Genomic DNA, 27,131 nt, shown 5'->3' with positions numbered 1-27,131 from the left:
TAATGTCTTGGATACGGGCCCCTGGCAGGCAGCATACCTCCTGGGATGCCATGTCAGGGTGACAGATTGATGCCTCCGTCCCCCTCAGGAGACAGTCACCAACCACCACTACCTTACGTTTCCTCCTGGGAGTGGTGGCTGTGATCCTCCCAGCCTTGGGGGTACATGGCTTCTCCTTCTCCACCTTTGGGGGTGATTCCATATTGCTTGTCGCCAGGGCAGTATATCAGTTTTCCACCATCATGGTGGGTGGGTTGGGAGTAGGGGTGGAGCACTGTCTGCTGCCAGAAGTAACCAGCTGCCAGTGTCCTCCGTGTGACAGAGCCATATCCTCCTCCTTGGCGCTGTGATTGCAATCCTCCGCAGCTGGATAGATTCCTCAGCCTTGGATGTCTCCATATGAATATTCTTGAGGAATTCCTCATGGGCACGGATGCTCCTCAGCCGAGCCACCTCCTCCTGTAGCTCTCCCACCTGCTTCCTGAGAGATTCCACCAGCAGGCACCTTTCACACTGGATGGTCCCCCCAGCCTGGCTTTCTGTGAGTGGGAATTATAGGCCACAGCCTCTGCAAATACATACCGGGGTAGAGGCATCCATGGTTATGTTGTCTGTCTGGATACAGGTGCAGGTGGAGGAGACAGGAGCAGTGTTGGCACTGGCAATGCTGCCCTTCCTAACCATAGCGATTATATTATGTCTCCCTCCCACAAACTCCCCTGTTTCTGGTCCCCTATTCGCTAGCTCCCCTTGGTCACTTAGCCTCTGGCTTTTAAGGCCTTCTCTCTTAGGTCAGCCCTACCCCCTCATTAATCACACAGGGGTAGAGTGATCACAAGGCTGATTGAAGCTGATCAAAGATGATGGAGGATTATCCAGGGAACAAAGGCTCAAACAGTCCTCAGGCACACATTCCCAACTGACCAGTAACTGAAATAACTGAAAATAACTAAAATAACCTGAAAGAGAAGGAAAAACACAAACAGCCAGACAAACTCACTCACATGTCACTGTTCACTAAGTTCACCTCTACTTTTTTTTAGAAAGGTTATTAATAGGGATATTTGGAAGGAAAAACAGGGACTCCACTAAGGTTTGAGTTTGCTTAGAGGGGCATTCCCATGTTTTTCACCCAATATTGGTATATCACAACGAAGTGCGACTTTTTAGTGCAACATTGTCATGTAATGTCAGAACACCCCACAGAGATGTAACATGTGGGCTTCCTGGCAGAATTTTGCCACATTGCATCCTGGCATTATCTTGTTACATGATAGTAGTACAACATGAATGAGTTATATCAAAACACCATCAGATAGCATGAGGTAGTGTCTCTGGGGGCAATGAACTGTTATTTACTGTATCTTTGTACAGTGTCTAGCACACCAGGGCACCAATTCATGTTTCTGATTCTGAAACATCACCACAAAGCAATAATAGCAGTATGAGAAGACCATGTTTGCAATGCCAATATGCAACAGTGTTGCCAAAAATTGTGATTTTATCATTGTGACAATCAGGATCGAGACACCCCAAGGGGAGAACAGGAGATCTGAATCCTAAAGAATAAGCAATTGACTCTCAACTGGTTTTATACAATGTTATCATGTATAATTATGTCAGGTAAGGTCTTTTATGAAAGCTTGTAAAGTTCTGATAGGTTCTGATCTGATGAAGTGAGCTGTAGCTCACGAAAGCTTATGCTCAAATAAATTGGTTAGTCTCTAAGGTGCCACAAGTACTCCTTTTCTTTTTGTGAATACAGACTAACACGGCTATTACTCTGAAACCTGATAGGTTATGTTTATGAATGTATGTGTAGAAAATTGTAATTGTAACTGTGGTGCAACTATAGCATTGCCTCTCAACTGGGAGGAGGAGGGAGTGAAGTAATCAGGCAGGGCGGGGCACCGCTCAGGCTAGCTGTTTGCAGGAAACTAACTGCAAGCAACTAGCATTGTAATCTAAGGAAAGACAATGGTGGACCATTAAAGGTAATGAAAAGACGTTAAAACAGAAAAGAAACCCCAGTCTTGGAGAATTAAGACTGTGTAACCATGAATTACCAGTGTGAGAAAAAGGGGAGGGGGAAACAAACTGGAAACCCTGTTAAAAGGGAAGAGGGTTTGTTGCATGTTTTTTTGTTCATTTCATGCTCAATATAGTCCTTATGATGTTTATCACAATGTTCTATGCACTTTTAGCTGTTTGTTATTACATTTACTGTTAGTAGTACATTTTAGACAGATTACAGTATTTTCCAAAACGGAGTTCAGGTGTCCATCATGGCATCCGAGGCAAAGGATAACTCAGATGCCACACTGGGGAAGCTTCTTTATGGAACTTTGGCATGAAAGAAGCCAATGGACATTTGGAATTAGTTCCAACTGGCTCCTGTAGAGCTACTTACCTCCGAACCTAGGCGTGTGCGTCTTTAAAAAAATTAAATTAGTCTCAGTACCCGTTGCTAGGGAGCTCTCTGTTATAGAGACAGTCAAGGTGCAGTCTTTTTGTGCGGCGTCGGATCTCCGGATCAAGACCACTGGATGAGGCAATCGGATCAAGATCACCAGCAGCTGTAAAGACATTAAAGACTGTTAACAACTAGTCACTTACCTCAAACATCATGGTGTTCCTGAGTTCCAACATCTTCCCTTTGGGACCAGTCGCCAGGATCCTGAGGGCTCTCACCTTTGGGCCCCACTACTTCAGCTTCTAGATCCTGTGAGACCGTGGATCACCTGTGAAGACAAATGCATCTTAACCTCATTTCTGCTGGTTAAGAAAACCTAGAGACAGGAAAGTATCTTGGGGTATTCTTTTGTTCTCTTTTGTTTAGTTGTTGCCACAGTTTGGGTTAGTTGGGGCCTGAGTTTTATACTCACCTCCGTTAAACCACAACTCACTTGTTATCTGGTTATAGTTCATGATTCTTCCCTGTTCCTGTTGTTACTTCTCTTAAATAAATCTTCTGTTTTTGTTTTGGAAAAATCCTCTATCTCTTTTGTCCACTACACACACAAGGGAGGTGGGAGGCACACCAACTTCTATCTAACCTCAGATGATAGATCCTGAGGGATGAAAAGATCCTGCTGCTGAAACCAGAATTGTAGCTGGCCTATTTACTCTGAGTTTCAGGTTAACAGGTTTGGAGTGATGGCTGCCTAGAAACTGAGGGCCAGCACCTACGCAGGCTGCTGTTTGTGAAACACTGGATCCCCTTTAGGACAGAGGGCACACAGGGAAACTGTTCAGAGGCAATAGGCAACTTGTATTACAAAACGGAATTTAGCTACTATAGAAATGTGAAGCTGAGATTGCATCTTTGTTTATTTTCTGTGTATCTTGTATATTCGCTCTTCCTTACTATTTCATCTTTGAATCTGTGACTTTTTCATTAAATAAATTTTTTATTTTTTCCCTAAGCAGGCCGCTGGTGTGCAAACTGTGAGAGTGTGTCCCGCAAAGTGAACTGATAATTGGTGCCAGGTTTTACTCCTTCGGGGGTGAGGATCCAGAAAGAAAAATTCTGTGTCTGGCAGTTGAGAACTCAGGGTGATGGATTTTGGGGGGGACCCAGGACCAAAGGGGCTGTGGGGTCACGCTGCAAGGAGCAACTAGGCTGCTGGAAGTTAGGGTTGAGAGACATTTATGCTTGTAGGCTGGCTAATGGTGTCAGGGATGTGAACATCAGGACATCCAAAGTTACAAGGCAGATGGTGCCAGAACCTCTTAGTGGTCTGGGTGATCCCAAAAATGTCAGTCACGAGTCTCACGCTATTTACTGCTTTTCTTAAAGGTCAAGCACCTAGCGCTGAGAATTTCAGCTATTGCTTTTTGGAGTAATATTTTCGTTCTAACACTTCTGGAACAAGGCCTGTCCATGTGACCTGAGAGCACCCTAACGGCTCAGAAACCAAAGACTCCAACAGTTACTCTTATTATTAAAATCTTATCATTTTTCTGCGGGCTCTCATGATTTTTTGAAGGTGTGGGGTTAGCCCGGCTGCACAGAATGTCGACAACCCCAAATTAGCCGGAGCTTGGGTGGAAAACGGTGACGTTCCTTTGTGATTTTTTTCTTTTTTTTAATTTCTGTGGAGAAAAAAATAGTTGACATTTCAAATTTTGTTGGCCTCCTTGGAGTCGTCCCGTGGCGCCAGGTTAAGAAGCGCCACCATGTGGCACCCTCATAACCCAGGGCGAGGGCAGGCCGTGTCGCTGCCAGGGCGGCACTGGGCACGACGCGCAGTCCCCAGGCTGGGTGCCCCAGGGCTTTGCGAAGGGGACAGATGCTCATTGGCAAGGCCGACGGGGCGAGCGCCCTTGCGCCAGCAGGGCCACGGGCACTGCCACTGCGCGCGGCCGCCACTGACATCCGGGCATTTCAACAGCAGCGCCAGCCACCGCCGCCTCCGCACCTCGACCCTCTCGGCGGCGCGCGCACGCTCAGCCCACTGCAGGGACGGAACCCTCGCGCGCGCGCGCGCCCAACGGCTCTTCCTCGCGCTGTTGACACAATCGCGCGCTCGTTTCTCTCTCTCTCCCTTCAACGGCTCCTGTGCTGACGCCGGCGCTCGCGCCGCTCGTCCCCGCTCTCCCCTTCTGCTCTGAGCGAGTCCCTAACAACGGGCTGGGGAGGTGGCCGCGCATGCGCAGCTGGTTGCCGCCTGCTTGCCTGTGTGTGGCCCGAGTAGCGGGCCGCTGCGTGAGGGAGCGCGGAGCAGCATGGAGCCGGGCGAGGAGGAGGGGACGGAACGGCCGGGCCAGGCTCCTGTGAGTACACGGCGAGCCAGGCTCGGCCCTGCTGGGCCCTGTTGGCTTGGGGGCAGGGCAGTGGTCTCTGGGCTGGGGGCCATGGCTTGGGGGGAGGGGTTGCACACAACACAACACAACACCCAGCGTCGCTGCCAACCGTCCCCTGCAAACGCTTGGGGTTCCTGTGTAACAGGGCAGCCTATAGCACTGACCCACGGCCTGAGCACTGGCCTCGTGCTGCCCCTGCGAGGTGCCCCCCTGCTCAGCGAGGCTGCCGGGAGCTGGGCCGCTGTGGTGGTGTGGAGCCTCAGCACGAGGTGGCGGGCTCCCGGGTGGTGCCCAGACGCCGTGAGGATGGGCCTGTGGGAGGTGCGGCACCTGCAGCCTCCAGGCGGGTGGAGCTGGGAGGCCGTCCTTGCAACAGCATTATAACCAGCGGCTGCAGCGTGGCCAAAATGCGGCTGCTGGTTTGGGGCGCCTCCGTCTTTGGGCGCCCAACTTGCGACATCTGAGGCCTGGTTCCCAGAGGTGCAGAGCACCCACGACTCAAGCTGAAGCCAGTGGGGTTCAGAACCACAGCAAATCGGGCCCAGGGTGTCTCAGATTGGGCACCCATAATCCATAGGTGCTGTTGGAAACTTCAGCATCTGTGTTTGTGGATGGGAATATCCACATTTATTACTGTATGGGATTGTTATTGCACAGAAACTTAGCCTGCAAAGAAGAGATTTAAATGACACCTTAGGTTGCTACAATCCAAGGAACTTTTAAAAATCTAATTTACTTTTCACTGTCATGGTGTTTTACTTTTGATGTTCCTTTCAGCTTGGCCAGTGCAAATAGATATGTGAATTTCACTTTCTGTCTCTCATGCACATAAGAGGATCACATAGGGCCCTGTTCTGCTAAGACTTCAAACATTTATGCACCTGAGTAGTGCATGCTTTAGCAGGCTCAAGAACCCTCAGTGTTTGGGCTGCAGATTCTGCAGGGTGATGTTTAAATCCAGAAGAAAACGTTTTCTCTTAATGTTTGGTTTTGTAACTTTTTAAAAACAAAACCTAAATTTGGGTCCTCAGGTATCTGACCAATGTTCCTTTAATTTTAATCCCAGTGTAAACTTTGGGTCTGGGGGAGAGAGGAGTGAGCATTTGCCCAAAGGAAAAGGGCAACTAGGGTAGGATGACAAGCATTATTTTTTAGTTTGTGTGAGTGATATAAATAAACTAAAGAAGTTATAGGCTTGTTTCATTGTGTAAAAAGGACAATGAAGTCCAAACGTGTTGGTATTTGTTGTTGGAGTTTGTTGTTGTTTGAGTTGTGATCTGAAAGACAAGCAATTAGAGGCTCTCTGAATGGGAGTAAAAATAACCGGCTATATCTGTCTGTCTGAAACAGGTAGTTTTAAAGTCCTAGGCAGTTTCTTTTGTTAAGTTTGCTTGTATCTGGAACAAGCAGAGATAAAAATAGGTAAACAGTTGGTTCTGGTTACCCACTATTATACTATAGGATTGTGGCAGTTATGCCAGTGATGAGCAGTAAGGTTTCTAGAAAACTGTAGTAGATCTTCTAAAAGTGGAGATCAGAATGCTTGGGCTTGGATTAGTACAGCAGCAATCCATTCTCTAGACTGAGAGCTCAGTGCTAAACACCTATGGTTCATTTATTCAGAACTCCTTATTCGGTCAACTTTTTTTTTTTAAGGTAGAGCGTTTTGAAATCGGTGAGTATGGAGCACTGAATAAAGCGTTGGGCATACTTTGAGCATCAGGGCATATTACAGCAGTCAGCCATAGACAACCACAGAGTGAAGTAGACCAGGGGTCTGGCAAAGAACAGAGGCCAGTAAAGATAGGTAAAATTGTTGTGGGGCAGAAATATGTAACTTTTCACCTGTTACTTTGGGAGCTTTCCCTAAACTATTCCTCCTAGAATAGATAGTAGGTTGTAATCTTAACTGTAGAAGCTACGGCTGCTGCATATTTTTCTTTTAAGATATGAGATGATGCTCTTACAGCAGTTATTCAGTATACACTGACATTCTATATGGATCTCTTTTCTGGCACTGAAAAATTATTTGGTATATGTGTTAAGGTGTTGGGGGCATGCTGACTATGGCTTAATACATTATGAATTATCTGTTTCACTTGAGACATGATACAGGGACCTTGAGTTAACTGATTAATTGATAGCTCTAATAGTAATATTTCACAATTTATGTAATGCTTAATCCACTTGTTGGCCATAGTCTTCATGCCATAAGCAAAGATGAAGCGGAACGAACTCATATACATTATAATAATAAATAATAATTAATAAAAAAAAACTTGCTTAAGCAGCGTCTCCTAACATCTCTGAGTAGTAAAGAACAGAGTTCACTATGATTCTGTTTGCGGCTTTATGAAGTTACTGTATCAAGAGGTTAGAGGCTGTGGTGATGGGTTATTTAGAGCAGCAGTTCTCAAATTATGGGGCGGGCAATGCAAGGAAGGTGCAGGAATGTGTCAAGGGAGGCGTGAGCTTTGTGCTTTTTTTTTTTAAAAGCTCTGGTTGTCAGCCCTGGATCACTGGGACTCATGCAGAGTGGCTGTGCACACCCAGGAGGTGAGCATAAAGGCGACAGCCAGAGCCCCACTTCCCTGGGGCTGACAGCCGGAGCCCCGCCACCCAGGCTCCCCACTCTTCCCCCAGTCCATCACCTGGAGGCAGCAGGGCTCTGGCTGTCAGCCCCGGGTGGCAGCAGCAGCACAGAAGTAAGGGTGGCAATGGGGCACTAAGTCTTCTGTGAAAAGTGATATTGACAAATACCACTTTTCACATTGCCACCCTTATTCCTGTACTGCTGCGTTACACTGCAGTGCAGCCATTTAGGTGGAAGCAAAGTGATTTCTCTGCATATGTATAATCTTCATAATGTTTTAGGGATACCTTTCATCCAAAAAGAAAAGGAGTACTTGTGGCACCTTAGAGACTAACCAATTTATTTGAGCATAAGCTTTCGTGAGAAAAATCCCTTTAGTTGATGTAGGATGTCTCCGCAGTATGGCACTGTGGTAGCACAGATGCACTGCTGTACTGTAGTGTAGACATACCCTCTGCCTCGAAGTGATGTGAGTTCTGTATTTCACTTCTGTATATATACAGGTTTTCCCAGAACACTGCCAATCAGCTCTTTCCTATTCCGCAGGATTTTCCACAGCCGAGCTGAAGCACTGTCATATTTAGAAAGTTTAATAAAATTTTTCAGTATGGCAACTTTTGATTTTTTTTTTTAAAGCATTAAATAGAGTAGCAGTTAAGAAAAGTTCTGTTTTATGCCCAGATATAAATGGGCTTCTTTTTAAACTGCAGATTTCTGATAGGTTTAGTCCTCATTGAGGACAAGTGTCTGATGTACTGTAAATTGAAATCAGGTAAATGGAAATGAATCACATTCACTCAGTGATCACACATTCAAAAACATACATGCTGGGTGTTTGTTTGAATTGGATTAAACATGAAAAGATATGTGCATATGCACGGCTTGCAAGATTGGTCCCTCCCTGTATCTGTGTTCAAATCTGACATTCTACACACATATATTTGCAGTAAATGCTCAAAATTTGCATTTATCTGAATGTGATTGTGTTTGTGATGTCACAATTAATATGTCCCTACATAGTACATGAATTCATTCTCCTCTCCCTCCCCCAAGCCTAAGGAAATAAAACACAAAATATTACATGAATGCGTATTTCATCATAATAAAGCATAAAATTAACCCCATCTCCAGTAATGCAATAAAATCAAGGGACATAATTCCATATTTTATAGGAATGATAACTTTGGATTTCTAGATGTGGTTTTAAAATCCAACCATAGCACTATGCATTTAATAAAGATAAACTAAACTGAGTTCTTTTAGAGTCTTTCCTAATTTTTGATGTTCTGGGCGATGCACTTGTTTACTGTTTGAAATTTGAACACTTCACCTGGGAACTGTATTCTGGCTAGGTCCCTCTAGCTTTCTCTCTTTGTTGTGCTCTTTTCTGTTTGTTTGTGTTTCAGTAGACTCAGGTTCAGAACAAGGATCTATACAATTTGTTTTATTACCTAACCAAATTGAAATATTTCAGAGTAACAGCCGTGTTAGTCTGTATTCGCAAAAAGAAAAGGAGTACTTGTGGCACCTTAGAGACTAACCAATTTATTAGAGCATAAGCTTTCGTGAGCTACAGCTCACTTCCTCAGATGCATATCGTGATAGCCCACCAGCAGGAGAGTGAATTTGTGTGGGGGGGTGGAGCGTGAGAAAACCTGGATTTGTGCTGGAAATGGCCCGCCTGATGATCACTTTAGATAAGCTATTACCAGCAGGACAGTGGGGTGGGAGTAGGTATTGTTTCATATTCTCTGTGTATATATAAAGCCTGCTGCAGTTTCCACGATATGCGTCTGAGGAAGTGAGCTGTAGCTCACGAAAGCTTATGCTCTAATAAATTGGTTAGTCTCTAAGGTGCCACAAGTACTCCTTTTCTTTTCCAAATTGAAATAGTTTCGTTGGTGCCATTTTTCCTTTTACAAAATGTAGCAGACACTACAGATTTCCAACAGAAGTTGGTATATAAATCTCCCCACTGTATTTTCCACTGAATGCATCCAATGAAGTGAGCTGTAGCTCATGAAAGCTTATGCTCAAATAAATTTGTCAGTCTCTCAGGTGCCACAAGTCCTCCTTTTCTTTCAACAGAAGTTACTCTCCCTAGCAAACAAATCATCACAGATGTGATGCGTTAGTTCAGTTACTAAGCCCTTTCTTTTTTTCTCAATGTGGAGAGAAAGGGAAATCATGAAAACTTGACAATTTTTCTCCTCCATCCTTGATCTGAACAAACCCTCAGATAACTATTCTAGTCTAAATTTATTTTCTGCTTAAAGAAAAGGCGTACTTGTGGCACCTTAGAGACTAACCAATTTATTTGAGCATAAGCTTTCGTGAGCTACAGCTCCCTTCATCGGATGCATACTGTGGAAAGTGTAGAAGGTCTTTTTGTACACACAAAGAATGAAAAAATAACTCCTCCCACCCCACTCTCCTGCTGGTAATAGCTTATCTAAAGTGATCACTCTCCTTACAATGTGTATGATAATCAAGTGATTGTTTTGTGCATCACAGCTAAGATGACATTAACTTTACACATTACTGGTATCAAATGGTAGAGCTTCTTGATCACTTTCGTGTTGCTCTCTGGTATCTGGTATTTTTTGAAACAACCAGAATGTTAACTTGCCTGTTTCTTTTGTTTTCTCCAGCTGCTACCCTATGAGACTATTTAATTAGCGTACTAGGCTGGGAGGCTTCTCAGGAAAAGCCTAATGCTGCAGGAAGTAGTAGTGATCAGTAGGCGGTGCTCTTCTCTGTGAGTCAGTATTAATTCAATTCCCCAAATTTGATGACTATTTTTTTAAAGGTTTCAGAGTAGCAGCCGTGTTAGTCTGTATTCGCAAAAAGAAAAGGAGTACTTGTGGCACCTTAGAGACTAACAAATCTATTTTTTTAAAGCGTCCCTGTCTCAGTGTGATGTGGCTTTATTCTCTTCTCATTGAAGTCCTTCCTTAAAGCACATTTTTCAAAAAGAGCTGTGGTTTATGTGCCTTCTGCAGAAAAGTGTTACCAAACAGGTAACTGGAAATCATAAACATTGAAATTAAAGTGGAAGGGGATCGTAGCAGGAAATCCAAACAGAAACTGTGGAATTAGCAAGATGGGTGGAGGATGCCATTGTACTGTCAATTTTTTTTTTTTTTTTTTTTGCTGCTCCCTTCCCTCCCCCTCCTCTTTTTTGTATGTTTTGTATTTAAATTGGGAATTTTCAAATTGTTTCACAATGTGGATCATATCTTAATAGAGAATCACAGAGTCACAGAATCACAGAACTAGAAGGGACCTTGAGAGGTCAGCTAGACCAGTCCCCTGCAGAGATGGCAGGATTAAGTATTATCTGTAGTTCCCCAGGCTGTCCTTATTTCCCTTTTTATAGATTGGCACTATATTTTCCAGTCCTATGGAATCTCTCCCATCTTCCATGAGTTTTCGAAGATAATTGCTAATGGCACAGATATCTCCTCAGTCAGCTCCTTGAGTATTCTAGGATGTATTTCATCAGGCCCTGGTGACTTGAAGACATCTAACTTGTTTAAGTAATTTTTAACGTGTTCTTTCCCTATTTTAACCTCTAATCTTACCTCATTTTCACTGCCATTCACTATGTTTGACATCCAGTGAAAGATTGACTTGTGAACACCTTTTCTCCTATTCATCATTGAGCAGACCACTTCTCCCATTCATAATCACATAACATCATGGTTACATATACAGTTATATATACAGCAATTGGGACATGCAATATTAAAGTTAAGGAACTGTTTTGTACACTTCAGTTATCTTTAATTCAGTAAGTATTCTTTTTGAAAAAAATTAATCACATTGTCTTCTGCTCATTTGATCTCCTCTTCCCATCTTATCCTTTCATCTCTTTTTGCCTGCTCCCAGGCTTCTCTACTGGCTTGTCCCCCTCTCCTGGACACCTAAGGCAAAAGGACAGACAACTTTTTAGAAATGCAAATAAGGAATACAGTACTATCTAATAGTTAGACCAGGGTACTGAAAGTCAAGAGAACTAGGTTCTAATGCTGGCTCACATAGTGTCACATTAGGCAAGTCATTTACCTCCTTTGTGCCTCAGTTTCCTGATCCGTAAGATGAGGATGATAATACTCATATACCCCATAAAGTGTATTATGAAGCCTAATGTCTGTGAAACGCTTTGAGATCCTTGGATGTAAGGCTCTGTGTAAGTATTCTTTATTATTAATGTCTTGTCTTAATGTATTACTAATCTCATTCCTCAAGTTAAAGCTTCTAAAATTATCACCTTCCTTAGTTTTGGGCCCAGTTGTGATTCTTATAGGCTACTATGGGTATTTGTAGTAAGCAAATAATAATTCACTGAGCTTTCTCCTCTATTTCCACTTCCATGAGGAAGCAGCATGTATAAATTTTAAGTATCAAAGTAAACAATATGATATCTGATACTAGCTGACAAACATGTCAGTTTTCCATGGTGCATCTATCTCTGATTCAGCTTCACTCTATTTTTCCCCATTGTACAGGATCAAACTAACCTATTCCAAGTTCCATACCATTCATTTGAGATTAGTGTGTCTCAGGGGAATAATGTACCTGGGGAATAAAAATGTCAGTTACTTCGGTTTTTGCTCCAAATGGAGAACTCAGATATGCTTCATCTTTCTATATTCTCTTTGTTTTTTATGTAGTTTTTGCATTATTTTGGGGCTGTCACAGTTTTGGGGTAATTGTACCTTTGACCCTCCTATTGTCTCCCTATTTGGTCTGTGCAAAGAATGCCCTTTCAGGCCTCCTACCCACATCCCTCCCCCTCCTGACCACAGGTTTAGGCTTGAAGTCCCTTTGCATGTTGCTGTGATTCTCCCAGCAGGTCTGACTAAGGCCTGGTCTACACTAACAAGGTAAGTGAATCTAAGTTACCCTAGTTAAGTTACATAAAATACATAACTTAAGTCAACGTAGCTTAGATTGACTTACAGCAGTGTCTGTACTGCGCTATGTCGACGGGAGACGCTCTCCCATCGACTTACTGCGTCTTCATCAGACCCACTAAATCGATGCCTGCTGCATTGATTGCAGCAGGGCTGATTTAGCCCATAGTGAAGACAAGCCCCAAAGTCCAGCACATGTGCTTTGTTTTCTGTCCCTGGGCTATGAACAGTGTATGCCAACAATTACAAATAACCAAACAGCTCTTTCAAAACAGAATACATTTATATTAGAATAAAAGCCTTACAGAGAAAACATAAAAAAATAAAAAGGTCTAATCGTGTATTTGAACTTACCAGTGGCATACACTGCCAGGGTTAATTGATTTAAATTGTGATTGAAATCACAAAGTGGAAAACCTTGATTTTTAATCAACTTTTCCATTAGTACTTCAGTTATTTTCTCTGAAAGGTGCATTCTCATTGGATCATCTAATCATTAAAACTTGTTGATTTACTAAATATAGCCTTTATACAAGTTTTGGTAATCTTTCTGCTACATAGGTGGGCACACTGTAACTATATATATTTATATAAGCAATTATATAGCTTAATATTTTCAGATTCTTGTACATTTTTAGTGGGTTAGAAAATGGTGAATGATACATTGCTTATTTATTACATTTGTGTCAAGCTACATTAGGATAGTTACTGAAATTTAATTAAACACAAAACAACATGTAACATTTATTTATATAAAGCAAAACCTTAAATGTTTTGAATACATAAATGTCTCTTATCAAAACATGTTTCATATTCACAACTAAATAATTTATTAAAGAAACAGAGTAGACAATTGTAGTTAGTGAATTAAACTGATCTCAGGTCAGCGTGGAAAAATTTTCAAATATGCCTAAGTGAAAGTGGCTGGAGCTTACTATGGTCCTACTCACCTCAGTCTCTTGAAAATGAGACAGTATTCTAAGTTACTTAGGCTGTTCTTCAAATTTTTAAACCTAATAGATCTCATCCCCTCCTTCCTCCTTTTTATTCATAGACTGGAAGAGAGAGACAAATTCTTCTTTGAGTGCTGGTCCCTATGTGTATTACACTGTGGGTACACGTGTGCTCCACGCATCTGGAGTGAAAGAATTCCTGAAAGCCGTGTATGTTGGTCTGCACATGTGCCCCTGCTCTCCTCATGCCTGCAATTGAGGAAATAAAGGGTGGAGTGCACCGACCACCTGTCCAATTCCTTCTTATCACTGCCTGGCCTGTGTCAGAGCTTTGTCTTAATTTATTCTTCTGTCTGAAAATACATGTGTACATATTTTGTAAATAGTTGTAGAATTTTATCTGGTAATTTTTAGCTAAGTTTTTCTGGTTGGATGGATAGATAAATAGTTTTCCTACCCAGGGGAATCCCTGTGTTCTCCTCCTCCTCCTCCCTGGTACCCTGTTATAGGTATTGGACTATGCCCAGGACTAGGCTTCAAAATCTGTGCTTCTTGTCCATGCTCCTTGGTCAGCGATCATCAGTGCTATCTGTACTGCCTCTGGGAAGTGCATGCCATGCCGAGGTGCATGTTCTTTACCCAGCCATACCTGTGAAGGGTTGGAACTTTGCCTCAAGAAGCACTTGATAAGACTATGACTCTGCATTTGGCTTCAGGCCGGGGATGACACCTCCCTTCCCCTTCCCTCCTTTACCCCCCGTCCCCAGCCCTAGTATGTCAGCCTGACTCAGGAGTGCATCTCCTGCCATGTGGTCCAATTTAAGAGTGAGGGAACCTACCCCACAAATCCCCCTTTGGGGTTTTGTTGGGAGGGTAGGAGCATTTTCATAAACAGGATAGCAAATCCTCCTCTAAATCCACTTCAAAAAAGTTGTATTTAGCCCTGCCTAAGTCAAACAAGTCTTCCTGCTCAGCCCATGAGCACTTGGAATGTCCCAAGTCTCAGGGTCACAACAAGAAAGCCCACAAATCCAGGGCTCTGTCAGTACTATGCTGTGCTCTGGTTGCAGCACTACCTCTGGCACCCACTGAGCCTAAGCTCCGAGAACCAACAGCACTGACAAAAAGGCAACCATCGAGAGCCTCAGCCATTGATGGTGCTGGGTCTGCCTTGCCCTAGTGTGGTACAAACAGTAACTGATCCACTCCCTTCCGTTCAGGCAGACAGGATCTCTTGCACTCCATGGAGAACAGAATGTGATGCTCCACCTGATGACATTTTTGCTCTCCTGGATCCCCAATCTCCACCTTCATCCGTTCCGTCCCTTACAAGAGAGGTCCTGACCACACTAGAAGATTCAACTTTTGGAAGGAGTCTGGCTCCTAGTCAATTATCGAGCATTGGTTTCCCTCCAGTGTGACTATTGGTAATGTCGATGGATATAGCATTGGGGACTATGGGACCCGTACCACCTTGCAGAGTTGGCATGATCTACTAGGGGGTCAGCCCACCTTTCCTCTCCAAGAGGACAGCCAGAGGTTCCTCCTGACCCCATGGAAGGTGAAGAGTATGAGTCAGATCTGGCAGTTTTGCTAGTACTGGTGAGAGTGTCTTTGTCATCTCCTGATGAAGCAGTTGCCCCAGTGTCTCCATCTCCCCCTGATCACCCAAGACAATTCCAGGAACTGTTACATGGGATTGCAGAGGAGCTACAGATCCCCCTTGAGGAAGTTCAGGATCCCAAACACAAACACACAGATGTCCTCCATTCCTGTGTTTCCAGCCAAGTAGCACTTCTTGTTAGTGATGCCATTTTGGAACAAGCTAGAACAGTCTGACATACCCCTGCTGCTTGTGCCACTACCCATAAGGGGGTGAAAAAATGCTATTTTGTCTCAGCCAAAGGGGTGGAATTTCTTTTTTTTTTTCATCTTGCTCTGAATTTTTTGGTCATCCAGGCTGCTGTTGAGAGATTTAGACAGCAGCACCCTAGTTCTACTCAGTCAATAAAGAAGGTAAATGACTTGACTTATTGAGGAGGAAAATACTCACTTTTACTTGCCTTCAGTTTTGAATAGCCAGTCACCAAGCACTGATGGCTAGATATGACTGCCTGGACTATTCTAAATTCACAGAGATTCTAAATCCACAAGAGGATAGAGCCCAGTTTCAGGCTCTCATTGAGGAAGGCAAGTTGGCTGCCAAGACGGCTTTTCAATCAGTGGTGGCTGCAGCAGATACATCTTCTAGGGCAATGTCTACTGCTATTGTGCTGTGAATCATCTCTTTACACTTCAGGGTTTATCAGGGAGGTCAAGAACCAGTCTGGAGGACCTGCCTTTTGATGAAACTCATCTGTTCAACCAGAAGACCGAGATGAATCTGTACATACTTTAAAAGACTCCAGGGCCACTCTCTGCTCCCTGGGAATATATACACCTGCCCTGAAGAGAGTTCCACAGGCAATTATACAAAGCTAGGCTAATGGCTCAACAACTTTTACCACAAATGATCTTATGAGGCACCTGTAAAAGACAAATGGTTCAGAAGTCCCATTTCCCTGTACCTTCTGTGGCAACATTATCATCCTGATCCCAGCCTCCATCAAAATGATGATGCCAGTGCCTTCTGATTTGTGCATATCCCTTGAGAGTCATCTAGCACTCTTTCCACCTCTGGAAGTAACAATAGTCAAGTGGGTACTAATCATCATCTATTCTGGCTATGCAATTGAATTTACCTCCCTGGCTCCTCTAAATTCCCAACTCCACTCCTTTTCAGGGGCTATTCTCATGAGGAGATTCTCAAACAAGAAGTAGAATCCCTCTTGCAGGAAGGAACAATAGAACAGATACCTCTTCAGTGCTAACCTTCGATATGAAGGATGAGTATTTTTCATGTGGACGTTCATCTCACTCATAAACACTTCCTCAGATTCATGGTGGGCCCAGACCATTTTCAATACAGAGTGCTCCCATTCAGCCTTGCTTCTGCCCCCCCAGGGTCTTTGCAGTAGTAGCAGCTTGTGTCAGACATGGTGGCTTCGCAGTGTTTCCCTATCTTGGTGACTGGCTTCTTGTTGCCAGAACACATCAAGAAGCTCACAAAGCCATTTCGTCAGCACTCCAAGTCCTCTCTTCCCTAGGAGTCAGCATAAGTTTGGAAAAGTCTGTACTCACTTCAGTGCAGACTTTAGAATTCATGGTGTATCCCTAAATTAAATCATGGCAGGGGCCTATCTGCCCAGGAACAGATTCCACATGATGAACGCCTTCATAGATCAGATCATGAGTCCTCGAACTCCAATTAGAATTTCTCTCTCTCCTGGGACATATGGCTTCATGTACTTATGTCACACTAACTGTCTTTGTTGTCTGGAAGCATGGCTTCAGGCAGTGTACTCACCAAGCAAACAATCCAGGAATGCTATAGTAACTGTGTCCAGCAAAGTAACCTCTTCTGTACTATGGTATGCAATCTTTATGGATTCGTCCCATTTAGCACAGGGCATTTGGACTTCCTGAGAGACCAGGATGCACATCAACATTCTGGAATGATAGGCAGTCTGAGAAGCTTGCAAAGCCTTTCTCCCATTAATTCAAGGTCACCATGTCTTCTTCATGTTGGACAGTGTGACGGCAGTCTTTTACATCAACAAGGATGGAGGAGCGAGATCCATTTCCCTGTGTGCAGAAGCAGTCACCCTGTGGAATTGGTGCATCAGCAATTAAATCACCCTGTTGGAAACTTATCTTCCAGGGAATCAGAAAATGCTGTCGGACTCTCAGCAGACGCTTTGCTATTGACCACGAGTGGGAGTTGCACAATTCAGTAGTATAGATGGTATTTTTGCTCTCTGGGGAATCCCCACAATAGATTTGTTTGCCTCTCCAAAGAACAAAGTGCAACATATCCTGCTCCAGAAGGACTCTAAGTCTTCACTCTCAGGGCAACACTTTCCTCCTCCTGTGGTCAGACCGTCTGAACTATATCTTCCCTCCCTTACCAGTCCTACCTCGGGTCTTATGAAAATTTGTCAAGATAAGGCATGAGTCATTCTCATCACCCCCAACTGTCCCAGGTAGTTTTGGCACCCAGATCTTCTACTCATGTCATCATGGTTGCTGATCAACATGCAGTCCTTTTTTCAATCTCCTGACTCAGTGGAAAGACAGATTCAAGCATCCCAAATACTCCATCTCAGCACTTGGTTTTTGGATGTGCATCAATTCTAGAATATTCTTGTTCTGAATTTGTGCAAAACGTTGTTACTAATAGTAGAAAAACCTCTACTAGAAAATGCTGTGCAGCCAAGTGGAAGCATTTCTCTATCTGGGCACAACAAAAACTTTAGTCCAGCATGCAGCCTCTGGAGATGTCGTCTTTCACTCAGAACAGTGGGTCTTTCCATCAGCTCTTTATGGGTTCACATGGCAGAAATCAGTGCATACCACCCATTTTCACGTGGTTACCCTGTTTTCATTCACCAACAGAGTAGAAGATTCTGGAAGGCCCTAATCAGAACCTTTCTGCCGGTAAGGAAACCTATTCCTCAATGGTACTTAAACCTTTTTCTTCTGGTGTTCACTCAGCTTCCCTTTGAACTGCTGGTTATATGTCTTTCCTATCTATGAATGTTGCATTCCTGGTGGCCATTACCGCAGACAGGAAGGAGGGTGAGTTTGGAGCACTGATGGCAAATGTACTTTACACTGTATTCCATAGAGACAAAGTCTCATTGTGTTGACACCCGAAATTCACCCCCAGAATAGTTTTTCAGAACTAGTGAATTAAATTACTTGTGATTTTTCCAAAAAGTCCACACATCTGAAGAAGAAAGGGGATTTCATTCCCTTGATATGCAATGAGCCCTAGCCTTTTGCCTGCAAAGGATGAAGCCAATCTGAAAGTCTGATTGTTTATTGCCATAGCAGAAAGAGTTTGAGGTCAAGTCTCAGAGGATCTCTAAATGGATATTGACAGATTTCAGAGTAGCAGCTGTGTTAGTCTGTATTTGCAAAAAGAAAAGGAGGACTTGTGGCACCTTAGAGACTAACAAATTTATTTGAGCATAAGCTTTCATGAGCTGCAGCTCACTTCATCGGATGCAGTGAAGTGAGCTGTAGCTCACGAAAGCTTGTGCTCAAATACATTTGTTAGGCTCTAAGGTGTCACAAGTACTTCTTTTCTTTCAATAGATATTGGACTGAATGCTCTGCTGTAAGCTATCTAACGTTCTTCCCCCACATGGGGCCAAGGGCTCATTTTCAAGGGGACCAACGATGTCAGTGGCATCTCTCTAAGAAATACTTTTGATTGACATTTGCAGAGGAGCTACGTGGTGGTCCATCCACACATTTTGGAAGGCATTATGCTTTAGTGAAGGCTGCTTTGCTGATGCATGCTTTGGGATGGCAGTCCTTCAAATGGCTCTGCCACCTGCATCCTCGCACCTACCTCCTACTTGACTACAGCTTGTTGGTCACCCCCAGTGGAATACAAATAGGGACCAGCACTTGAGGAGGAGGAAGAAGAGAAAGTTACTTACCTTTGTAAATGGGGGCAATTCAAGATGTGTGGTCCATATCTGCATTCCACTCCCCACCCTCCTTCCCCTCTGCTTTGGACAGTTCTTTGTGGTAAAGAAGGAAATGGAGAAGTTGTCAGTCCACTCCGCCCTTTGTCTCCTCTGTTGGAAGTACAAAGAAACCAGACCAATGGACACTGCTTTCAAGAATTCTCCAACTCTGAGTGCATGGAGTGCATGCATACCTATAGTAAAATTCCAATAGGGACCGCACATCTCAAAGAACCTCCAGTTACAAAGTAAGTAACTTCTATTTTCCTATTTTTTCAACTCCCAATCGATTTCTCAACTTTAATGAATTAGTCCACATGAAGAAAATGTTCATTTTGTGCTGCAGAAGAGGCTACTGCTGTCAAAAGCTGGTTTAGCACTTCAACAAATTCTGGTTCTAGGTGCTTAGTTAGTGACTTCCGCCAATTCAGTGGTGTGACTTTCTTTAAAACGTCATCAGTAAGTGTGCTGCTTGAATGGTTCACCTCTAGCCTTGAAATTTATTATGGTTGGCATGATTGATTGAATGATTTAGATGTCCATTAGTCATAGCAGCAGCATCTTCTTTAGCAATTGGGTATCTACCCTGGTACCTTGGGTTGGACGTATTGGCAAAAATATGAGGTGGTGTAAGTGCTTCTTTTCTGCCTGCAATTTACCTTTGTTGTTGGGCATTTCGTTCTTCAATATCTCTTGAAGTTCTTTCCAAATTTCAGTGGTATCAGCAGTACAGCAGCAATCTCTCTGCAGTTTGTCCAAGGCTATGGAAATAAGTTTCGATATATTCAGCATATCTTCTACATTTCTCTTCAGTCCCATGTTGACTACTTTGGCTATGATAGTTCATCTATTTTGTCATGGTTTTCTTCAAAAATTGTGATCAGAATGGGCCAGTTCTTCATAAATATCAAAACAGTCAACCACTGAATTCCATTGTACATCTTGGGGGAGAAATAGTTCGGATCCTCCTGCTTTCTTCAGTGATGCTGAAGCAAAGTGATTGTTTATGGAAGTTTTAACAATTTCAACATTTTCCTTGGTTTCGGGAGTTTTACTTAAGCCTTTGATTAAAAGATGCATCAAATGAGCAAACATAAGTTTTAGGTTCCCTCCATTATCGTCGTCTAGATTTTCTCTTTGCTACATTTGCAGTATTGTCTGTGACAAAGCTATGCACTTGACACTTTGCTCACAGTTTGTTCGAGCTTTTATTGCTACTTTTAAGTATTCTGCTGTATAAGCATTTCCTGATTTATCAGTTGTTTCTGTATGATTGACAACCCGATCTTCTGTCACACTAGCATCCGTTACTGGACTGGATCATTGTGTACATTGGATGTGCTCCATCTATCAAGATTCAGATTAACAAATTTCCCCTTGTGTGTTTTACACTGTCGCAGGGTAGGCCCACTCCGTCGGGGGGGTTTTGAGTTGTGGAGGAATTGAAGTAGAACTGGGGTGGCCCAAATAGCCTAGTCTTCCCAGCCACCACAGCAGCCCTGGCTCCTAAGGCAGTGTGGCCTAATGGTGAGGGTCAATGTGTAGTAGCCCTTTGATGAGGGTTCATGGGCTGATGGCCTGAGTCACTAGGGCTACCCTTCTAGGTACGGCAGTGCAGCCTAACAGCTGAAATCAGTAGAACTACCTTTTACGGCAGGGCAGTGCGACCTAGTGGCCAGAATCAATAAAAGAAAAGGAGTACTTGTGGCATCTTAGAGACTAACCAATTTATTTGAGCATGAGCTTTCGTGAGCTACAGCTCACTTCATCGGATCACTTCATGCATCCGATGAAGTGAGCTGTAGCTCACAAAAGCTCATGCTCAAATAAATTGGTTAGTCTCTAAGGTGCCACAAGTACTCCTTTTCTTTTTGCGAATACAGACTAACACGGCTGTTACTCTGAAACCTGACAGAATCAATAAAGCCACCCTTTGCAGCAGGGCAGTGTGATCTAATGGCTAGAGCGAGGTGGACAGCAGCTGGGGCAGGGATATCTGTTACCAACTCAGTGTGCTTCAGAAGGATCCCCAGAGTCAAAGCCTGGTACCTCAACTAGAGCAGTGCTTAGTCCCCCTGGCTACTTCTTACCCCTTCTTCTGTGGCTGGTAGTCTCGCAGGTTCTGCAGTCTCTCCTCCATCTGTGGCATTGGGTGGCTGGGGTTCAACTGGAGCCGCAGCCCGGATGGCCTCTATGTCCTAGAGTGCCGGCAGTCTCTCTGTAGGAGCCTGCAATGCACCTCTGCTTCCTTCGGTGGTCATCCCAGACTGAGCTGAGCTGCTCCATTTATATCCTGGTTCCAGCTGGAGTATGCCCAGCAGGCACGAGGGGATGTGGCCTCCTCGGTCCACAGAATGTGATTAACCCCGGCTGAACCAGTGCATAGTAGGTATGTCCGATTACATGCACACTGTTCAGTTTCCTTCTCATACATTGTATCCAGCACTCTTCCAGCAGTGTGTGATCTGTCAGATGGAGTGTAGCCTGGTTGTAACGATTGAACTACAGTAACTCCTCACTTAATGTTGTAGTTATGTTCCTGAAAAATGTGACTTTAAGCGAAACGATGTTAAGCGAATCCAATTTCCCCATAAGAATTAGTGTAAATGGGGGGGTTAGGTTCCAGGGAAGTCTTTTGTCTGGTGAAAAAAATTACCTTGTATGTACAGTATAAGTATTAAACAATTTAATACTGTACACAGCAATGATGATTGGGAAGCTTGGTTGAGGTGGTGGAGTCAGAGGGTGGGGGTTTCCTGGGGAATGCCTTAGTGCTAAATGATGAACTAGCACTCGGCTGAGCCCTCAAGGGTTAACACACTGTTGTTAATGTAGCTTCACATTCTACAAAGCAGCACAAATGGAGGGAGGGGAGAAAGCATGGCAGTCAGAGACACATACCCTGTGTGTGGGAGAGAGAGAGAAAGAGAAGCGCATTGCCCCTTTAAATATACCAACCACACTCTATGTACCTTGCCTTTTTAAGTAGATCAGGAAGTTGAGACAGCAACTGCTACCAGCAAGCTCCCTCTGCCCTGAGCCCTGTCCTGTCGTCCCATCCCGTCCCCCTCTATGGATATGGGGTAAGCAGGGTGCAGGAGCAGGGGGACACCCTAACATTAGCCTCTCCCCCCCCCCCCCCCAGCAAGCAGGAGGCTTCCGGGAGCAGCTCTAAGGCAGAGGGCAGGAACAGCACATGGCAGTTGGGGGAGGGACAGCTGAACTGCCGGCAATTGATAGCCTGCTGGGCAGCTGCTGCATAGGGAACTTAGAGGACCAGGGAGTTTATAGGGGGCTGCTGGTCCACCCTGGTTCCAAGCCCCCACCAGCTAGCTCCAACAGGCTGCTCTTTCTGCAAGCAGTGAACAAAGCAGGCGGCTGCCAAACAATGTTATAAGGGAGCATTGCACAACTTTAAGGGAGCATGTTCTCTAATTGATCAGCAACGTAACAACGAAACAACGTTAACTGGGACGACTTTAAGTGAGGAGTTACTGTATATCAATGAAATGTTTGTTCTGAACAAGATGAAAGGGAGAATTTTTTGCATAAATGAACCGAGCAATCTGTTTATGGGATCTTGCTGGAATTTACTGGTTCTGATTACGAACTCATTCATGGCTTGATTGGATGATGATGATGAAGAAAGTCTTTTTTTTTTTTTTTTTGGTATAGGTAATTTAATGTCTGATGTATATTAGTTGCAGCATTGCTGGTGGCACCAGCAGAAGACTCTGAAGTTGTAGACATTGCAGATGTTGGACGTTGATATGTCTAAGCCTGATTCTGAAACAAAATGGTGGTAAAAAGTCATGGTGTCACTGAATATTATTCAGTGCACTGCTTTGAAAAAACTGAGACTGTAAGTGAAAGATTCCTTTTACTTCAGCTGTTTGTACCACTGTTTAAATGATGAGTACTTGTGGCACCTTAGAGACTAACCAATTTATTAGAGCATAAGCTTTCGTGAGCTACAGCTCACTTCATCAGATGCATATCGTGGAAACTGCAGCAGACTTTATATATACACAGAGAATATGAACCAATACCTCCTCCCACCCCACTGTCCTGCTGGTAATAGCTTATCTAAAGTGATCATCAGGTGGGCCATTTCCAGCACAAATCCAGGTTTTCTCACCCTCCACCCCCCCCCACAAATTCACTCTCCTGCTGGTGATAGCCCATCCAAAGTGACAACTTGATTGTCATGCACATTGTGTAAAGAGTTGTCACTTTGGATGGGCTATCACCAGCAGGAGAGTGAATTTGTGTGGGGGGGTGGAGGGTGAGAAAACCTGGATTTGTGCTGGAAATGGCCCACCTGATGATCACTTTAGATAAGCTATTACCAGCAGGATAGTGGGGTGGGAGGAGGTATTGGTTCATATTCTCTGTGTATATATAAAGTCTGCTGCAGTTTCCACGATATGCATCTGATGAAGTGAGCTGTAGCTCACGAAAGCTTATGCTCTAATAAATTGGTTAGTCTCTAAGGTGCCACAAGTACTCCTTTTCTTTTTGCGAATACAGACTAACACGGCTGTTACTCTGAAACCTGTTTAAATGATGTAATTTATTCTTGACCCAGTTTTATAGGGAAAACAATAAATCGTAAGGATTATTCAAACCTATTTAAACCCTTATCTCTAGCAACATACCAAACAACTTGAAAAAAGTTTAAATGATTAAATTCATAAATACCTAATAAAATATTACTTTTTAACAGGAAGTCTTGACCTAGGATGTTTGTTTTATTGTTCCATATAATCATTCATTTCAGAAGTCCAGGAGTAACAGTAAAAATGCAATTGATAAATACTCCTACAACAAACTAATAGCTCCAGGGCTGACAGCTGACAGCATTTTTCACAATGTCGTTTCAGTACGACAACCAGGCTTACCTCTGTTTGTTGCACTGCGTACATTTGGCACGTGTTCCCTTTTTACCCAGAGGTACAAGAATTTCTTTAAAATATTCCCAAATAAGGCCCTTTTTACGGCCTGTGGCCATGATTGTTTTCCCTCCAGCTCCCATGTGTTGATAGAGGCTTCACTCTGAAGAAAGTTGTCCCTTCCTTTTCCCCATGGTGTCCTGCTATGACTCCAGAGTTGCTCCTTTTTGGTTGCCCATGTTTGTCTTTTTTCCTTGTTACATAGCTCCCCCACCCCCAGAAAAAAAAAGCACTAACAACAATCAAAGACTTCTGCTCGTGTAACCCACCTGCCTTTTTCACTGCAGTATTTTATTGAGAAACAGAGAGGGACTCTAATGAGAAATTAATGGGTTTCTTTTTATATTTCTGCCTGTACACGTGCAAGTAGACAGAGCAAAGTCATTTACTTGGAGGCCCCAGAACCATCCAGAAGCATGTACTTGTAGTTACTGGGCCAAAAAGTGTTTTCCTCATCATCTGGAGTGTCAGTTTCCATGGTAGGTAGAGTCAGAAATATTCATAATTTGAGAACTGAACCAATCAGAGCTCAGGTAGGGAGAAGCTATAACAGCAGTTCAAACTTCATTGTACCATGACTCCCTTCTGACAACAAAAATTACTACACAACCCAGAAGGGGGGAGTGAAGCTTGAGCCCTCCGAAGCCCCGCTGCCCCAGGCAGGTGTGGTCAAAGCCAAAGCCCAAAGGCTTCAGCCTCAGATGGGGGTGGCTGTAACCTGAGCCCCACTGTCCAGGGCTGAAGCCCTTGTGCTTCGGCCCTGGGTGGCGGGGCTCGGGCTTCGGCTTCAGCCCCGGCCCCAGCAAGTCTAACACCAGCCCTTGCAATCCCATTAAAATGGCGTCACGACTCACTTTGGGGTCATGAGCCATAGTTTGACATCTGCAGAGCTTTAAAATAGGAGTATGAGACCACCAAAGTGGGCTCAGTGGATGGTCCCAATATTATACATGTTGGTGTCTCCTGGAGTCAGAGGCATGGTGCCAATGTCTATGATGACTTTGCCAGTCTCTTGCACCCAGCAGCACAGTCCTCGGATCCCCCACAGGATCAAGCCCTTAATACAGTGCATGACCTATTATAATTTTTATAAAGCTTGACCTCAAAAGTAAGATGTTTTTCCCCCTGATGCTTTCTTTATATAGAATAGCAGCCTTTCACTCAAGGTTTTTGATAGAGGCTCATGGATTCAGCATATGTATTTTTTTTATTTAAGTATTTTAAGGGATTATAACAAGTTTAGTCTCAACATATTTTGTATTAAATTCAGATTTGACTTGAAACAGATATGTTTTTAAAAAGAAAAATGTATAATCATTTAAATAACAATTTAAAAATCTGATTTAAATAAGAAATCGTAAGTTTTTAACCACTCTGCTTTAGTCGTGTTGAATTGGAATGTTCCCCTTTTCAAAACTTTTCCCAGGGGCGTGGTTGAAAAAATGAGTTGATGATCTTGGTCCAATTCTTAATGGACAGTTCTCCCAAAAGGTGGGGGGTGGGGGAAAGGGGCACTTACTCCCACTTATTCGAAGAGGGCAATGAATGAGTGGGCTTTGGAGACTCCTACCTTGCATTGATTTTAATGGAAGTTAGGATTCTAAATACCTTTGTGGATCTGGCCCTGAATTCTCTCCCCTCCCCCCCCCACCGTTGATTCCTCCCTGGTTATGGGTGGGAGAATGTGGAGGAAGGAAATCTGCAATTCCACAACTTGATCTATAGACAAAGTCTTCAAGGCTGCCAGGCTGACATATTTATAAATAATAAAATAACTTCAAAAAGTAACAAATTTCAGCATAGACATAGGAAGTTTAAATTAAACAGAGAATCACAACCACTGCTCTTTTGTTCCATCTTACTCTATTCATTACATGTATCTTTAACACATGCCCTTGTTACTGATCTGTTCTAGTACCATTCAGAACACCCAGCCAATTAGCCATACTTAACATATCTAAATAAAATCAATATCTATCACATTTAATGCTTCGTTAATTATTTGTACTATTTTGCTCATGTCTCATTACACTTTTTTGATTAGCCTCCTAAGGGCAATGTGTGTCCCATACTGAAGAAAATTCATTTCCAGTGGGATTAATAAAAACTCCCCTGTATTGAAGATATATATTATAATACCAAATTGTAACCTTTTCAAAATCTAAATTTTAAATAAAAGGCCCCTTATTTAATTATCAAACAGCTGCTGGAATGTGTTTTTATTCAAAACCATTGTCAAGTACCCTAGTGTTGCTTCTTCTAATGACTGATTAATATGAATAATGGAACATATGCATACAGGATAAAATTAATTTCCTCTGCCCTAGCACAAATCCGAAGCAAACTGCCACGTAGGGGTGTTTGGAACGGACTTCAGCCCCAACCAGTAGCCAAAGCATGGAGCAGCTTCTCATTGTATCTGTTGCTGTGCTTCCGGCATCTGGACTGAACAGGAGCGGTGACCGTTGCACACACTGCTGTGCAGAGGTTCATGGCCACTGGTCTATTTAATTGCGGATTCAGTGGCCTTGTCCTGGCCTACCTCAAAGTTCCTATGCATGGGTTACACAGAATAATCATTCCACTGGTTTCAGAGGGTAGAGAGTCACCCTGTTCACCTACTGTGTTAGCTGCCCTTCCCCTGTGCAGCAGAACAGCTGCTGCAACAGCTGTTCTGCTGTTACCAGTTTTAAGTGGCCCCTGTTGTTGTGGGTGAATTTCATCCACACTTAAATACTGCTTTAGAGAATGATTTTATTGCATAGATTGCCTGCTGTCAGTTGAGCATATGAAAGTTTGATTTTAAAAAATTATTCAGTAATGTCTATGAATGCTTAAAAGTTTAAATAAACATTCTTGTTTTGAGTGACATGAATAATTTTCTTAGAAGCTAAAAAGAAAAGGAGGACTTGTGGCACCTTAGAGACTAACCAATTTATTAGAGCATAAGCTTTCGTGAGCTACAGCTCACTTCTTCAGATGCATATCGTGGAAACTGCAGCAGGCTTTATATATACACAGAGAATATGAAACAATACCTATTCCCACCCCACTGTCCTGCTGGTAATAGCTTATCTAAAGTGATTTCCAGCACAAATCCAGGTTTTCTCACCCTCCACCCCCCCACACAAATTCACTCTCCTGCTGGTGATAGCCCATCCAAAGTGATAACTCTTTACACAATGTGCATGACAATTAAGCTGGGCTATTTCCTGCATAAATCCAGGTTCTCACATCCCCCCCACCCCCATACACACACAAACTCACTCTCCTGCTGGTAACAGCTCATCCAAACTGACCACTCTTCAAGTTAAAATCCAAGTTAAACC

At 43.4% G+C, this 27,131-nt stretch overlaps 1 protein-coding gene across 9 annotated transcripts in view; it reads left to right on the top strand.

Annotated features, from left to right (window-relative positions):
* The first annotated feature begins 4,566 nt into the window (after positions 1-4,566).
* ALMS1 (ALMS1 centrosome and basal body associated protein) overlaps positions 4,567-27,131 on the top strand; it is a 130,942-nt gene continuing 108,377 nt past the window's right edge. For 5 of the 9 annotated variants that reach the window (XM_073342984.1, XM_073342983.1, XM_073342985.1 and 2 more), the window contains exon 1: positions 4,570-4,776. In XM_073342984.1, coding sequence (XP_073199085.1) covers positions 4,729-4,776 — 48 coding nt within the window. In that variant the 5' untranslated portion in view covers positions 4,570-4,728. Of the gene's footprint in view, positions 4,777-27,131 lie in introns of all 9 variants that reach the window. The other 4 variants (XM_073342981.1, XM_073342982.1, XM_073342978.1 and 1 more) reach the window with 2 other exon arrangements.

This window comes from Lepidochelys kempii, chromosome 4, assembly GCF_965140265.1.
Source record: "Lepidochelys kempii isolate rLepKem1 chromosome 4, rLepKem1.hap2, whole genome shotgun sequence".
Taxonomy (NCBI): Eukaryota; Metazoa; Chordata; order Testudines; family Cheloniidae; genus Lepidochelys; species Lepidochelys kempii.
Note: the sequence above shows the minus strand (reverse complement) of the source record. Positions and strands in the feature narration are given on the sequence as shown.